This window comes from Schistocerca cancellata, chromosome 2, assembly GCF_023864275.1.
Source record: "Schistocerca cancellata isolate TAMUIC-IGC-003103 chromosome 2, iqSchCanc2.1, whole genome shotgun sequence".
Lineage (NCBI taxonomy): Eukaryota > Metazoa > Arthropoda > Insecta > Orthoptera > Acrididae > Schistocerca > Schistocerca cancellata.
The window spans coordinates 595,696,109-595,713,224 of record NC_064627.1 but is presented as its reverse complement, the minus strand read 5'-3'; the positions used below and the strand labels follow the sequence as shown (position 1 = coordinate 595,713,224).

The following is a 17,116-nucleotide window of genomic DNA, read 5'->3' as shown; positions in this document are numbered from 1 at the left end:
GCTTATCGTACCACAGACCATAAGGCTTGGAGGTGGGCCAGTGTGTCTTGCACGAATGTACTGTATGAGACAGTGCTCACCATATCTATGTCATACACACAAATGACCATCACCTGCAGAAAGGCAGAATCTGTTTTCATCATTGAAGACCACAGCATACTGTTCCATCTTGCAAATGATCCTCAGACAGCTGTAGCATGAGTGGAAGATGGGGTAGATGTGTGCATGCTCATACTCCCACTGCTAATAACTGATTCTCAACAATTTGTGTTGACACATCTGGGCTCACAAGTCCTCTTATCTGTATTTTGGTAGCTGTATGATCTGCTACTGCTGCCCTTACAATAAGATGATCCTGGCAGGCATATGTGCTGTGTGAAAATCGAGAACCTCACCTACGGGTGTGAGAATGTTGATGTGACCACTGATACCAGCATCGCTGCACAACTGATGCATCACATCCAACTTGTGTGGCAGTTCTTCAAAAGGACTATCCTGCCACTTGGAAGGCCACAATTTCATACCTTTCAAACTCAATCAATTGGCTGCAGGAAGCAGAGTGCATCTACAAGGCATGACTGCCTGCTTACTTCAAACATCTGCACACAGTGAATATACTGGCTGTGAGCATTTCTTATTAAAGGGTAGATACAGATGGCCTTCTGGTAGCTGTGCCACTACACTATCTGTTGACAGATGACGTTAAAACCATATTGCACATCTACTATCCCCCAGGTGGCATATTCCATCATCAGATTAAAATCAACATCATCTTACCAGTTTTTGTGTGTGTGTGTGTGGGGGGGGGGGGGGCACCCACACACACACACATACAGTCACACACAATCACATGTACACACATGTAAGCAGCTGAACAAAAGAACATTCAGTTTTTAAAACTTTATGAAAGTTGTTACTTATCTTTCAGGAAACAGAGCTAGCCTATGCAGCAATAAGTATATTTTAAGGGTATAACAGGGTAATACCCTGCAGAATTGAGGTGATGATGTAGGACAGACAGTACTAAAACTGCTTATTGAGAGTGCTGTTTACTACTCCAAAATTTACAGCTATGAAGTCACTGCACATACAACAAAAATTTAGACATTGTTGTACCTTTTCCCAACAACTATACCACATAACCTACACACACTGCGTCATTGTTCTGGAATTTTTAGCTACTGCCCATTCATGTGTGAATATGACAAGCAAAATGAATTAAATGAAAAGAAACCAAGACAGGATAATCGAGGTGAGACAATATATCTATAGATAGTGAATATACAAAGGATCAAAGCGTCACAAAGATTTTTTCATATTTAAATGCTGCTTGGAAACTGTGTTCTGGGTCTAAATAACAATAATAAAATATAAACATTTTCATTACAATTATGATAAAAATGATTTGTTGATCAATGGAGAAGACACAATGTCAACAGAAAGCACAGAAGTCAAATATCCGTACTAACTTTCGTAATCTTCATTGACGAAATAGATTGTTTGGCAATAAATTAATGATAGTGGACAAACAAAATAATGATGAAATAGCTATGGGAGTCACTGAGAGTAGAAGTTGTCTTTTTAATGTATGAACAGACCTGAAGCACTGTATGGTCCCTGCCCTCTTCTAGTGAACTCTGAGTATTAATGGACTATAGAGTCCCTTTTTTTATTACATTAATTGTAGCAATATAGTCATACTCACATTATACCCACAATGGCTGCTGGTTGAAACATAAAAGTGCAAAGTGGGGAAATTTGGAGAATGAAGGATATATCAGGAAGATAAATTAGACACTAATGGTGGAGAAGGGTTTATAAAAAAAATTAGCAGAATATTACATCTAGTCTTCTTCTTCTTAATTGTTGCTTGGGCCTTGGAGACCATACACGTTCTCTACATTCCCCTTCCAGTGATCTCTGTTCCTGGCTTTTGTAGTCCATTTTCCTTTACTCAAGCCCATTGCTACTGCATTCTTGTCGATGTCATCCTTCCATCTGGTTCATAGCCTTCCTCACTTCCTTCTACCATCCTATGTTCCTCCTCCATCCAAATTACATGTCTGGCCCACATCAGTCTCCTCCTCTTCATCCTTTGGCTAATATCAGACTGTTGATACAGATCCTTCAGTTTCTGGTTTTTAAGTATTCTTCACTCCTGAGTTTCTGGGTCTCTCTTTGGTCTAAAAATTTTCCTTAATATTTTCCTTTCAAAAATGTGAAGCTTTCTGACCCACAAAGAGCTACTGGCAGAATTACACTCTGATATACCCTAAGTTTTAAGCTTCTGGAAACAGCACTGCTGGATAACACATCTCGTAGACCAAAATAAGCTTCATTCGCAGCTGCTATCCTTGCTTTACTATCAATTGCCATTTTATTCTGTTAATTGATAATGGTCCCCAAATATCTGAAGGTGTCTACTCTTTTAAAAGTGAGATCATCAACTGTCAGTGGACCACCACCATTGGGTGGCTTGCTCACAACCAGGTACCCTGTCTTTTTCTCATTAATTTCTAATCCTGCTTTCCTTCCAATGTTTCTGTAGGAACTTGTCATGAATTGTAGTTCTTCTTTGTTTCCACTTATTAGGACAATATCATGTATTTTATTCCTACCCATCTTTAATCCAACTGGGTTTACTTTTTGGTGTTCTCTACCTATCTTTTCTAAAACCAGTTTGAAAAGTATTGGAGATAAAGCATCTCCTTGTCTAAGGCCTGTTCTGACTTCAAACTCCTTTGACACTCCTGTCTTGGTCTTTACTTTGCAATATGTTTCCTCCAAGCACATTTGTACTAGGCATATTAACTTTCCAGGAAACTGAAACTCTTTGAGAACCCTGCTTATTGTGCTCCTGTGTATGCTGTCTTAAGCTTTTTTGAAGTCAACAAATACCATGTGGATGTCAACGTTATGTTCCCATGCTTTCTCAGTTATCTATCAGAGTGTAAAGATTTGATCAATAGTTGACCTCTCTCTCCTAAAAGCACACTGATAGTCACCTATAATTTCTTCAGCTAGTGGTGTCACTCTCTTGAGCAGACACTATGATAGGATTTTGTAGATTACTTTAAGGCAGGAAATTCCTCTATAATTATCACAATCCAGAGGGTCATTCTTTTTTAAATGGGGCAGGCCTGTCGTCAGGCATTTTCTCCACACTTTCCTTATATTAGATCTAGTATAATTAAAAATATATCTGACGCATACTCATGTGGGTAAGAATAGCCAGTGTTAATGGACTCAGATTAATCAAAGGATGTTTCTAGAAACTGCCTGATTCGAACAGATCCGTTGCATAGTCATTCAGAAATTGGATGCATTTGGTAGTCACACTGCTCCATTAGGTGAAGAGAGAAATAATTTATACAGCTATCATTTGCAAAAAGACTTGTTCTTTTCGAGAATCTCATCACAGAGACTCAGATTAGTGAACATGATATTACAAATGATAATGGTTACTACCAGTGACAGGTTTATCAAAAAGTCTATAGTAGTATTTGATTTTTTTAGTTGATAAACAGTCACTAACAGTCCATGTAAAAAATGGATTAACAGCACTTACTTCAAATATTACACAGAAGAGTTATGGAAAAAACTGAAACACGTCATCAGCAATACTCTTAGCAAGTACGACCAAGGAAGACAGACTGAAAAATAGCAAATCTATATTTATAGCATTTGCAGTATTAGAGGAACCTCTTGACTTTATTGACAGGAATTTACTCTTTGCAGTCAGGAGACAGCAGGGATAAAATAAAGGGAGCGAAAGATTATTTAAAACTTGTACAAAAAAGGGACTGCAGTTGCAAGAAGCACTAAAGTAGGCAAAAACTGAGATAGAAATGAGGCAAGATTTTACGCATTCCCTGTATTATTCACTCTGCACAGTGAGCAAACAGTAAAGAAAACCAGGAACAAATTTTGAAAATGAATAAAAGTTCAGAGAGAAGAAATAAAAACTTCGAGGTTTGCCTAGATATTGTGATTCCGTCAGGGATGTAAAAGGATTAGGAAGATGAGTTGAACATGATAAATAATATCTTACAAAGAGTTTGTACAATGAACATCAACAAAAGTAAAACAAGGGTAACAGAATGTAGTCAAATTAAATTGAACGATGCTGAGGGAATTGGATTAGGAAGTAAGACACTGTAAGTAGCAAACCTGCTTTGATACTGAGGTGAGAAGTTAACTGATAATGTAAGCAGCCAATGAAATATAAAATGCAGGCTTGCAACAGAATGAAAAAAATGTTCTAAAAAAGATATATAAGTTAATTTCTATTATTAATTTAAGTATTATGAAGTATTTTCTGCATTTATTTGTCTGTACTCTAGATTTGTGCAGAAGTAAAACAAGGTACGAACAGTATATACAAGAATAGAAGCTTTTCAAATGTAGTTTTACAGAAGAATGTCGAATATCAGAAGGGTTGATCAAATGACTAAGAGATATCGATTAAAGCAAGAGAAAACACTTATCTGACTGAAGAGACTGGTCAATACAACACACTTGAAAGTATCAAGGAACAGTTGATTTGGAAATAGAAATGGAAGGAAGTGTTGAAAATAAAAACTGTGGCAGACCAATGCTCAAATATAGTACACTGGTTAAAATGGATGTAGGTTTCAGAAGTTATGCAGATGTGAAGAGGCCTAGGAGGATAGACTACTGCAGGGAGCACATCAAATCAATCTTTGGACTGAAGACTGCCGCCGCCACCACCATCACATTGCAAGTTAATTGTGCACCTCTACACCATATTTTTGTTGGGTCAATGACCAAAAAGTTTTCCATCTAGTTTGAATATCACGCACTTGGACCTGACAGACACTAAGTTCACAGCAACATACTACATAGAAGAATAAAAGATTTACTAGTAACCTTAGGGACAGAATTCATTCTCCACATTCCATAAAATTCCTGCAACTTACAACAATGCACGAAACAGCTTGCTGATGACGAAGTATGAATTATGCAGTGGTATGAAATATTCATCTGTATTATTACTGATCTTTCCAGCAGCAACAATATATGTTAAGTTGAATTCCCATTTTATAGTAATTGTGACTCACAATCTTACATTGCCTAATTGGTATCATTTGCATTTAAACTCAATAGGTGTTGTTTTATTTTGTTTCATGAGCAGCAGGGCAAGACACTGGCAGTGATGGCAGTCATCATATCTGAGAGAGAAGTTAATGTCAGCTGGCATATTCGTCATCAGATTCACAGCCAGAGGAGGTGAGGAAGATGACAAGAGTTTAAAGTCCCTGCTATGCCTTTTTTTAACAATGAATAAAAAGAGATATAATTTGTATTGTAAAACTTTCAGTCGGTCTTGTGATTTTGAAATGTCAAGAGTTGTGATTAAATCTTGTTATGAAGTTGCACAATCCATTATGTTCCAATTAAACTTTTATGAAGTTGTAAGAACTGATTTGAAGACATCAGTGTTCTGATTTAGCTAGAAAATTTCATGAAGAGAGTCACTGAAGGAGTGGTACTGGAAAAAGTAAAATTAAAGATGAGATTCAAATTGACGCTAACAAAAAAATAAATGTTATCTTTGGTTTCTTAAAATTTGTGTAAGTGAGCAAATCGGCTTAATTAATCTGATTGGTGATACAAAACCAGTTCAAAGTGACAACTGATACTGAATTTTTTTTAGTTAGAATGTTCTGAACAGTTCAGTGAAATGAGTCCTAAAATTTAAACCTAATATGCATATAATCTGAAAGGTGGATATTAGGTTTCAGAGACTATACCATTCAACTGCACGGAAGAAGCTATGCTCTCTGAGGAAAACATACTACGCAGATGATAAATAGAAAGTTCTTATGTTTGAAATTTCGTGATATTATGCGCCCATATGTCTCTGGTAAGTGAAGAATATTTCAAATTAAAGAATCAATGTTTATAACTAACGATATGTTAACTAGGTGTTTTTAGAGAACAAAGACATTGTGACCAGCCAAGTGATGGATTGTAAAATAAAATTACTGCATTTAAGCATGGTCTGTGGCTCAGTATAGCTATGAAAAATCAATGAACCCAGTCACAGCTGATTTCAAAATTGGTTTGTGAAAATAACAGCATTTACATAGTACATTATGGAACTAATGCCCACATTCAAAAAACAAAAGCATATAAGAATCTGATAATGTTAAATTATCTTCAGATGTCAGTGAGATAGGATCTTCATGGGTGTAGCTCATGATTTGACCTATAGTAGGTAAGTCATTTTAGTTATGTCAATGCTGGATGAATAACGTTTTATCCCATGTTAAGAAGGTCATTCCACTGCAATTATTGTCTTCCAAAACAAAAGGTGTTGCTGCAGCCCTGGAGTTCCAGTTATGTATTCAATATTATGGACACACAAAAAACAAATGAATGTAAATAAAGCAAAAACTGACAGTTGTCTCTTCAACATAAACATCATTCATCTACAATAAAACAGCGAGTATGAGGAAATGAGAAGTAATGCAAAATTCAATCCATGTAACTACGCATAATCTTTAAAGTGGACAGAATTTGTAGCTCACTTGTAGGATTCCATAATAGAGAGAAGTATCTCCTTGGCTATCTCCATCTCCTTGTTCCTGTCATTAATACAGTCATGGAGCTGTGTTTCCTGTGCTCCAAATAAAGAACTCAGTCCAGCTGTTCTCTTCTGCTGAAAATCTGCCAGCTGCTCATTAAGTTCCTCTTTTGCTTTTTGTCGTGCCTTCCAGAAAACCTAGGAAAATATTGCCCATTGAAAAAACTTACACTATAGTGAAACATAGTTATTTTAGGTCTGTGAGACAAACAGACAACAATATGAGCTGTAGATAACTGAACTTACTTTTCTAAGGATTTCTTCTTTGTCAGATTCCTTTAACAACACTTCATCTATTTCCCTCAGCACATTCTCGTCAACAGTGCTTAATGTGAGAGGCTATGAAACAAATAAATAATATTTTTAAAGAATTATTTCATGTGGTAACTGTCACCAAGAGTGCGTTCAACCAGAAAAGATATTTATAAGATACTTACAGCATTAGGTACAAGGAAACTTGAATGGATCTCATATGCCCATTTCTTCATTTCTTTGGCATTTCCTTCTTTGTAAATATCAGTGATCAAATAGAAAAGCTGCAAATAACAAATAACCTGGTAAGTTGATTACGAGTATTCACATATTGTCACTTGGGTCAAAAGAAAAACAAGCATCTGTACCTCCACTTTTTTTTAATCTGAGAAGGGTCCTTGGAATGATACAACAAAAGGACAGAAGATGAGATCACCCAAAGACAGTGATCAGTCACTTTCTAATATTTTTTAAAAAAGACTTTTATTTTCTAGTTATCAAGCTACTGAGCTACTGTAGATGGTGGTTATATGAGCCAGCAGTAGCTGAAAAGCTGGCTAAAGGGAAAGTAAAAGTTATAACAGAGCACTATAAAATGACTGGCCACATTTTCCATTTAACCATTCTACTATTTTAACCAAAATTATGCTGTTTAGTATACAGAATGGATAAGACAAATTTGCTACATAATATTTTGTTTTACTTGTCAAAATATTTTCCATCTCACATTTTCAGCTGATACAAGTACACAAGTGTTCCCCAATCAAACACAGTAAAAATTAATAGTGAGTAAAAAAAACCACACTAACTACCACAACCATCATCAACAACACCATTGCTGTTGCTGCCAATAGTGTAGCTACTGTAAGTATGGCTAGGGGATACTCTGTATACTCTTCTGTGTATGGTATACAACAGAGAATAAGAAAACTGGAACAAGTTATTGTTGATGTTCCACCAGTCCAGAGCAGACGTTTTGTTCCATTAGTTTTCTTCAAGGTACTATGCAGTACAATGCTGCTCTCATCACACATTATGCAATTCTTTAGGCTGGGCTACAATTATTTGAGCAGCATAGTTTCAAAGTTAGCCTCATAATATTTTTATTTACCATAGAACAATGTGGAACTGTTGTACTCATAAAATCTGTGTCCCAAAGAACATTCAGCAGAGCTCAGATATCAAACCACTTACACGAAGAGTTGGTGTTGAGAACTGTAATCCCTAAATGGGATATCTGATTACTAGTTCATCAACTTCGACTGTTTCCAGGAAACAGATATAACACTTTCTATAAACAATGTATCACTTTGTAGTATTTCAGTCACTGTTGTAATCTGTAGGAGAGTAAGAAAGATTAGGGAGTAACTTACACCTTATTTATTACAATTTAAGACTTACCAGGCTTGAACAATCACTGTTAGAACGTAAATAGTTTAGAAATACTGCCAAATGCGCTTTATAGTCCCTCAGTGTACTGAGGCTCTTAAAGGGCCCATGATCTTCCAGATGACCCTGTAACAGATAATATACAACACAATGCATGCAAACTAAAGCATTTGATAATATGTCATAAATTTACAAAAGGGGGAAGTTTTGCAATTTTCTAACAATTCAAATTCTTCTGATATCCTTCAATATCACCACTAGCTCAGCAGGAGGATGATTAATTATATAAAAACAGTATTACTGGAGTTTTACAACTATGTGGGGCTCATATCAACTTTCTTCATACCAGCTGGGCATTTGCCCCTATGGCCAGAACATTTCTATTTAATCCAATGCATCAATTCTTATAGTACCCTGATGTTCACAAATGCCTACTGCTCGAGGTTGGCCAGAAAGCTCTAATGGTTGCTTCAAAAAAAATTTAAATAAGTAACTAAAGTTATATACTTAATTTATTGTTAGTTGGCAGATACATGTTTGGTACAAATTGCAAGCCCCATGCCAGAGTACTGTAGAACACTGGTATATGAGGTAAAACAAAATTGTGCAACCTGTATGAAGTGGATTATTATGTATTAATCCTTTTTGCATTTCAAGGGGAACAACAACATTATAACCCTGACTGCATTGGTGGAAGAGCACAGCAACAAAGCATCATTATACGACACAGTGGTTAGGTAGTACAGACACTTCCATTCTGATCAAACAAGGATGAATGATGAAGAACCAAGCAGCAGACCATCTCTCTGTGAAGAACTAATAAACATAAGAGAAGTGGAGACCCTGGCACTTGCAGACAAGTGCATCACTATCGAGAGAAATAATGGAAAAACTGAAAATCAATCATGGATCAGTTTATAACATCTTGCATGACATTTTGAAAGTCACTATCCACAGGGTTTCGCAACTGCTCACACCATTTCATAAGCCTGCTAAGCTGAGGTAGCAGTGGTAATGTTGCAGTTGAGTTAGGACAATTCAGACGACTTCTTCAGCTGCCTAATCACCATAGTCAAGTGCCGAGAGTATCACTATGAGCATGAGATAAAACGACAAAGAAAGTGGTGGCTACATGTCAATTCACAATCATAGAAAAAGGCAAAGAAACAACCACCATGGGGCAAGATGATGCACAGTGTTTTTCGGGATTGCCATGTTGCAATGCCACCTGATAAATATTGTAAGGGGGTTAAGTGTCACAGGAGCATACTACTAAAATTTTGTAATGAGCTTACATGAGAGTATAAGGACAAAGCACTGACGGAAGTAGTCCAAAGATGTGTGTTTTTACTCAACAACAATGCCCCAGCACACTATCCACAGAGCACAGATACACACATACTGCTCCTTTAGGCTTTCAAATGTTGTTTCACTCCCCTATTCATCTCAAATCGTAAGCAATGATCTATTCCTTTTTCCTGATGAAGAAATCACGTGTGGCATTTTCAGACAGATGACAAGGACCTTTTCCTGAACAGTCAAAACAAAGACTTCTGCAACCAAGGTCTCAGTCAAGTCATCTATCATTCTGAAAAATGTCTTGCATTGAAAGAAGAACATCTAGAGAAGGTCTAACACCATCATTAACGTTCATAGTGACAGCTTGGTTTTTTAAAAGTTTATTACTAAATCTTTCTGGAAAATTGGCACATCTCATTTATAGATAAAAATATACAAGACTATAGACATTGCCAAAAATATCAGCAATTTTCACTTTTTTGTGAAGCCTTTTCAAGTTGCTTAATACTCAAATCAGAACATTAAACAGTATATTGACATTCGCTAAGTTCAGCAGTGTTTGATGTCACCTATACAACTACTCTTGGGTGTCTCTTATCTACAGTCTGTTATTGTCCCATGTTTGCAATTACATCTCAATACAGAAAATTGAATAAAAATATAATACAAAAATGTTACCACTTATTACTCTCATGTAGTAACCACATCTTACTCGCAAGTTTCTCTCCACTTACTGTTCTTTGTCAGAAATTCACATGCCTAAGAGTTTACAATCAATTTTTCTTTTTGCCTTATTCAATATTATCACATTACCACGTTCCTTGCATTACTGTGTAACTTACTCCTCCTCACTTGTGTGTGTGTTTCCTATCATTATCTATCATAGGATGTCTTTGTTGCTTTTCTTTTTTTTGTTCTTAAAAGTTTCATACCAAAATCTGTGTCATTTTGAAAAATATTTACACCATGAGTGATACCCAGTTAAGACAAACGGGAATAAAAGCCTTTGAAATTTGGTGCTACAGAAGAATGCTGAAGATTATATGGGAAGATCGTGTAACTAATGAAGCAAATACTGAATAGAATTGGGGAGAAAGGACATGTGTGGCATAACTAGACTGAAAGAAGAGACCAGTTGATAGAACACATTCTGAAAGACCAAGGAAGCACCAATTTAGTATTGGAGCGAAGTGTGGTAGGTAAAAATTGTACTGTGACACCAAGAGATGAATACAGTAAGTAGGTTCAAATGAGTGCCTTGAGACAAAGAATCATAGGACACAATGTTTCACAATAATCTGGAAAATTACTGTCTCTTAGCTCAATATTCTATGATCCACTTCAGTTGAGATACCGAGTTTGGCTTTAAAAAAAGAAAGGGAGAAACACATATATAATCATACCCAACACCATCTTCAGTGGAAGAAGTTGGTCAAATCATCAAACTACTTAAGAACAAGAAGGGTGCTGTAAATGACTTTTAGCTAACTCTTGGTGTGAGCTGATAATGATGCAGTCAACAAGCTGACTGAAATCATTCAGAATGTCTGGAAAGCAGATAATTTATCACCTGAATGAACATCAGCCTTAACACACCCCTTTCACAAGAAAGGAGTCTTAATCATGAGATAAGACAGTCTTTTACTGCAGTTTTCACACTTTATCAATAATTTGTTATTCGTAATAAAATACTGTAATGATACTAATGATTAACAATGAAAAATTTATGTATCACTAATGATAATTAACTTACAACTTCTTGGTCTGACATATCGTCATCTTCCATCGATATAATACGTTCTTGCTGTACAATGGTTGCATACTGGCAGCTGTTTCGAACCGATGGTGAATCTCCATCATTTGTTGGTGTCTGTAATAAAAATAAACATAACACTAAAAAAAAAGAAAGCAATTACAAACCTTCTCATCTTCTCTCTCTCTCTCTCTCTCTCTCTCTCTCTCTCTCTCTCTCTCTCTCTCTCTTCCCTCAGCAGGTGAGGCAATGGAGGGGATGTTAGGAAAACAGATGGAAGAAAATGATGGTACACATCTAGGAAATACAGTACCAGTGCGCAACATGTGGGTGCATCCAGGTGTCAAGGATCAGACTAGAAGACTGGGGGAAAGTGAAGGATCCAAATTGGGACAAATGCATAAATAAATATTAATAAAGAAAGGTTGTAAGGGGTGAGCAATGATGGAGTAGAAAAGCTACAGGAAATGTGGAGTTGATGACGGAGAAACGGGACATGTGGTGGAAAGAAAATGGAATGTAGGATGGTGTAGGGCTTCTAGATGGGGAATGGGAGATAATGGAAATTGATATCAGAGGATTTTGAGAATAAATCGTGTTGCAGGGAGAGTTGGTCATGGTTGGAAACACAGAAGAGACGATATACTTCATTTCAGGACTGGAGGAATATATGATTCGAGTATTCCAGTCTTGGATGGTTTGAGTGAAAAGGGGGATGGTTAATGTGCAAGTGCATTAGAAGTGTTGGGTGTATATTGAGATATGGCCTCGGAGATCTTTTTCTGGGCAACGCCTTACCACTCCAAACATTCTTGTCTGTTTCTCATCATTTCCTCCGCCTGATTGCAGCTTTCTCAGTCCATTTCACTGTTGCTACACCTATTATATTAACTTTTTGTTTACAATTTATTCTTTGAAACTTCAAGTAATCACTGTAAAAATTTAACTGTCTAACATAATTGGGTTTGTTCTCTCAAAATGTATAGCACTTTTTTTCATTCATTGCTTTAGATAATCTGTTCCCTGCAGCATGTTTCCATCAGAGATACTGTTGCCACTTGTTTTTATATCTGCATATTCATGACATCTAACTACCTTTTGCCTCACAACTGCCAAAAAAATTCAATGACCAAAATCCATTTAGAAATAAAACTCAAAAAAATTAATTTATGTAAAGCAACAAAACTAAAGTAATAAAATAACTGAGGAAATATATTATTAATTATGAGAAAATAGAATGAACAAGAGAAAGTACTGGGCAATGAAGTCATATCGAAGAGTGGAGCAAACGGGTCACACATAATAATGGAGTTCTTCAACGCTCTACCAACTTTGAATAAAGACTACTTAGGGAAGTAGGAGACATTCCAGCAGTAAACCAACAAAAAAAAAAAAAAAAAAAAATGAAAAACGTATGTTCTTCTTGCACTACCCAAACTTTGTACATAAGGTTCTGTGCATCTTGATTCCACAAATTGGGTACTGTAGAGGATGCTATGACTTACACTTTTTTTTTCTCACATTCCGTACTTGTAAGATTGTAACATAACCAAAACTTTGAAAAGAAAATAAAAAGAAATGTCAGAGAATGAAAAACGATATTCCCAAAGAGAGACACACATTACATAATAATGGTTCTACATTAGTTAAGATACGAGAGTGTAGATATTCATGAGGATATGTTCACCATTCACTGATCAGATATAAACATTAGAGAAATCTGATTAAGCTTTTGTTGCAAGCAAATAACACAAGTGCCAGGACATAGTTTGATTGGTTAAACAGACAATATTCCCTGAACCTCTATACAAACTACAAACAGAACCAAGGGCTTAATGCATCCAGTATAGCAACCTAAATTACATAAGAAGTCGTCCAGTGGTGTCTTACCTTTTTAGCTGACTCAGTAAAGGGAGAATAACCTTGATGAAAAAGGTAACAAGGACACTGAAAATGAATGATAAATACATTCAAACAATGGAAACTCCAGGTAGGAATACCAACAATGTAAAGACAGATTGCACACACACACACACACACACACACACACACACACACACACACACACACACACACACGCCAACTCCAGCATCTCAGGCCAGAATGCAACATCATGTGGGATGCAAGCAGCAATCTAGATGGGGTGGGGAAGGGGAAGGGATAGTAGTGTACAGGTAGGGAGATAGAGACGAACACTGCCTGGTGGAGTGTGCACAGACTAGACTGCCAACAGGTGCAGCGTCAGGAGTTTGTGAGGCAGAGACGTGGGGAAAAAAGGAGAGAAGTGAGAAAAGACGGGTGGATGCATTGGCAGAGGGCTCCATATAGAAGGGGGTGGGAGATGAGAATGGGGAGGAGATGATAGGACAGAGGGGATGGAAACTTTTGGGTGGAGGGTGTTACCACTTGTTGAGGCCAGGATAATTACGGGAGCAGAGAATTTGTTGTAATGGTAACTCCTATCTGTGCAGTTCAGAAAAACTGGTGGTGAAGGGAAGAATCCAGATAGCTCGGTTAGTGAAGAAGCCACTAAAATCAAGTGTGTCATGTTCAGCTGCATGCTGTGCCATAGGGTGATCTACTCTGCTCTTGGCCACAGTTCGGAGGTGGCTGTTCATTCTTGTGTACAGCTGGTTGGTAGTCATCCTGATATAAAAAGCTGTGCAATGATTGCAGCAGAGCTGGTAAATGACATAGCTCCTTTCACAAGTGGCCCAGCCCCTGACAGAGTAGGATAAACCTGTGACAGAACTGGAATAGGATGAGCTGAAGGTTGTTGAGGCTGGGATGATTAGGGGAGCTGAGAATGTGTTGTAATGATAACTCCCATCTGTGCGATTCAGAAAAGCTGCTGGTGGAGAAGAGGATCCAGATAGCTTGGGTAGTGAAGCAGCCACTGATATCAAGTTTGCATTAAGCTTGCATCCTACATGATGTTACATTCCAGTCTGAGATGATGGAGTTGGCAGTTGCAATCTGTCTTTTCCCACATTGTTGACAGATAAATTCACTATATGTGAGTTGTAGACAATACAGCAGTAATAACAGATTCAAAGGAAGACCTCCCTCAAATGTTTAGAATTTTATATAAGTGATTAGGGATGTTTAAGGTGAAATAATCATCAAAAACAAAGATTAAGAATATTTAGAAATATAAATAGGTAGAAAGACAAAAGTATGCACACAGCAAGTAGCAAAACTGTATAGCTTTGTAAAATTTACAAGGTAAAATGAATCCTTTGCTAAATGACTACACTGTCACTGAGAAAAGGAAATAACTTCTTGGTATGTTCATAAAAAGTTTATCAAATAATGGCCATGAAATGCAAATGTCAGATAAGTGGTGAAGTATAAAGTTGAAGTAACTGATATCTGGTTTGGAGATTGTTCACTAAGAATAGCGGGGTGATAAGTAAAATATATCACCAAATACTGAGTGAAACACCAGTGGAGAGACAGTTAAAGTGATTCTGAAATGGTACGCTAAGCTAGCAAAGTATCAGCTCAACATCTTTCACTCACATTTTAAGAGGCAATGAACTGGTAAAAAAACTGAAAAGGGGCAAAGAAAATTTAATTCAGAAGACACTTTTTTTATGAGACAAGGAGTAACACATGTCAAGAATAACATTACTTAAAACTGCAATCTGTGACAGCTCCAATGAGGTTAACTCTAGGGAATCCATAAGTGAATTCATGAATCCCTATGAAGCCTGAAGTTGCTTGTGATTAAGCTGTCTTATAGTACTTTAGTTCACAAACTTGAACTAATGATTGTCAGAACTCACTAGGTACCTCAGTCTCTTCTAACAAAATGAATTTCATGTGACATAGACTACACACAATCTGCATTTGAAAGATTACACCTTATAAACCTTTTATGTTTGGAACAGTATGATCATCTTCCAACGTATATGGATGTGCAAGAGTGACATACATACCTCACTATGTGGGTGACTGTCATCTTCTGCTGGGAAAGGTGCATCAGATCCTTCAATATTTGTTGAACTCCCACCATAGGGTGGAGGAGGAGTACCAGGAGGTGTGGCTCTTGGAGACTCCATATTACAACTACTTCCAGTACTCTTCGATCGCTTGGAAGCAAATGAAAGGTCTAGCATAGACTCCGAGGCTATTAATTGCCTGGAAGCTGCAAAAACAAGGCACATGTGCTACATATAGATACATTACAGAGACATTCATTGTTGTAGAATTGTTTATTAAGACAGGCAACAAGAAAAACCAGTTCCTTCCACTAATTCAATGAAAAAAAAATTTTTACTACCTTCAAATCTTGTTATCCTATTTGGAAACATTTTTTTCTTATACTGTTCCTTCACTCTCTCATCTTTTTAGTACACTAGGCTTCAAAACTTACTGCATAATTATGTTCACTTGATTACACTAACCTTCTGCAGGAGATAAATTCTGAATATTCAAAGGATCAGGACTCGATTTCGTTCGATGGTGTGTGTTTAGGGCTGGAATCTGATGGCCAGACAGCTGTAAAACAATATTTAAATAACATAAATCGTATTAAGGTGTGCACAAAAGTAAATGTAAAAATTAGCTTTCTAACTAATTTAAATCTTCACAACATTAACCACAATATTATGTGAGTACTGGCCAGGCACTATATTGCATTACATTATTCACATTTTTTGGATACTGAGAAGAGTGGTCTCTGGATAGTAGCAAGCAGTCACAGATAAACATTTTATTGAAGTGCAATGCAATTAAACAAATTAACACCATGAAAGATTACTGTATTACAATGTTAATGCTGGTTTTAAATTAATCTACAATACTTATTTTAAGCATTTTCATTAATACTTGCTTCAACTGTGTAGGATGAGCTGTCCAACAGAAGGTCAGTACAAACAATGCAATTCAATTCACTTAATTGAAATGATGCTAAATTAATGTGCTTGTAGAAGTCAAACTTTGCTTCAAATCTGTATGTGTTACTCTCTTCCCCACAATGTGCTAGTAGCTGTTTCTTTCACTTTTCTCTATTTTTCAACATCTAGAATTTGTCACAACAATCAGAACTTAATTTAGGCTGAATGAGAAGGATGTATGCACCACTTTTTAGTGTTTCATGCCACCTATGCACATTTATCCTTGATAGTTTACATGTTTGTTCAGTACTTATTTGTGCCTGAAGTACAGCCTTTGCCTGTAAGCATAGATTGATAAGTTACTCTTTAAAATCATAGGTATTGGGCTGTTTTGTCAGGAAAATGCTCACAATATGTTTGTTCATACTTTTAAACAGGCACAATGGATGGTTGTGTTGGCATTTGTCTTAAGTGATAAGCATTCCTCATTCAAAAAGCATGGATAAAGATACATAATAAGGAACATAAAAACACTTTTATTTTGGAAAGCAAACTATGCTTGAAGACCATTTATTATTGGACACAAGAATTTAAACATGGTCAGTCAAATCTTTGTGTAAGAAAAATTTAGTACACCTACATCAAGTTTCTTCAGAGAAGCAGTCAATAGAATGTGCAATTAAGATTAAATGGTACCTCATATCAATGGAAGTATAATATCCCTACTGAAGTTATGCATACGAAAATGCAGAAAGAGTGATGAGTGCAGGGAATAGAGTACTTTTTGTTGTTAACAAAAAAAGTTGTCTGGGATAAAAAGACGACAATGACAGACAAGAAGAGGAAGAAAAAGAAGTCTCTCCATGATATGGCCTAGAGAACTGCGCAATATCAAGTGGCCACTGTGTAATCCTCTGCAATATGGTGTCGTTTCAGATGCCGTGTGGAAGGGCACAGGTGTCAGCATATTGC

General features: G+C 36.6%; 1 protein-coding gene across 5 annotated transcripts in view; it reads right to left on the bottom strand.

The window, feature by feature from the left end:
* LOC126162235 (rho guanine nucleotide exchange factor 12) overlaps nucleotides 1-17,116 on the bottom strand; it is a 1,164,938-nt gene that overhangs the window by 697,796 nt on the left and 450,026 nt on the right. For all 5 annotated transcript variants that reach the window (XM_049918604.1, XM_049918605.1, XM_049918607.1 and 2 more), the window contains 7 exons: nucleotides 15,713-15,806; nucleotides 15,245-15,453; nucleotides 11,304-11,420; nucleotides 8,264-8,377; nucleotides 7,048-7,146; nucleotides 6,857-6,949; nucleotides 6,555-6,748 (listed from right to left, as the gene is read on the bottom strand). In XM_049918604.1, coding sequence (XP_049774561.1) covers nucleotides 6,555-6,748; nucleotides 6,857-6,949; nucleotides 7,048-7,146; nucleotides 8,264-8,377; nucleotides 11,304-11,420; nucleotides 15,245-15,453; nucleotides 15,713-15,806 — 920 coding nt within the window. The remainder of the gene's footprint in view (nucleotides 1-6,554; nucleotides 6,749-6,856; nucleotides 6,950-7,047; nucleotides 7,147-8,263; nucleotides 8,378-11,303; nucleotides 11,421-15,244; nucleotides 15,454-15,712; nucleotides 15,807-17,116) is intronic.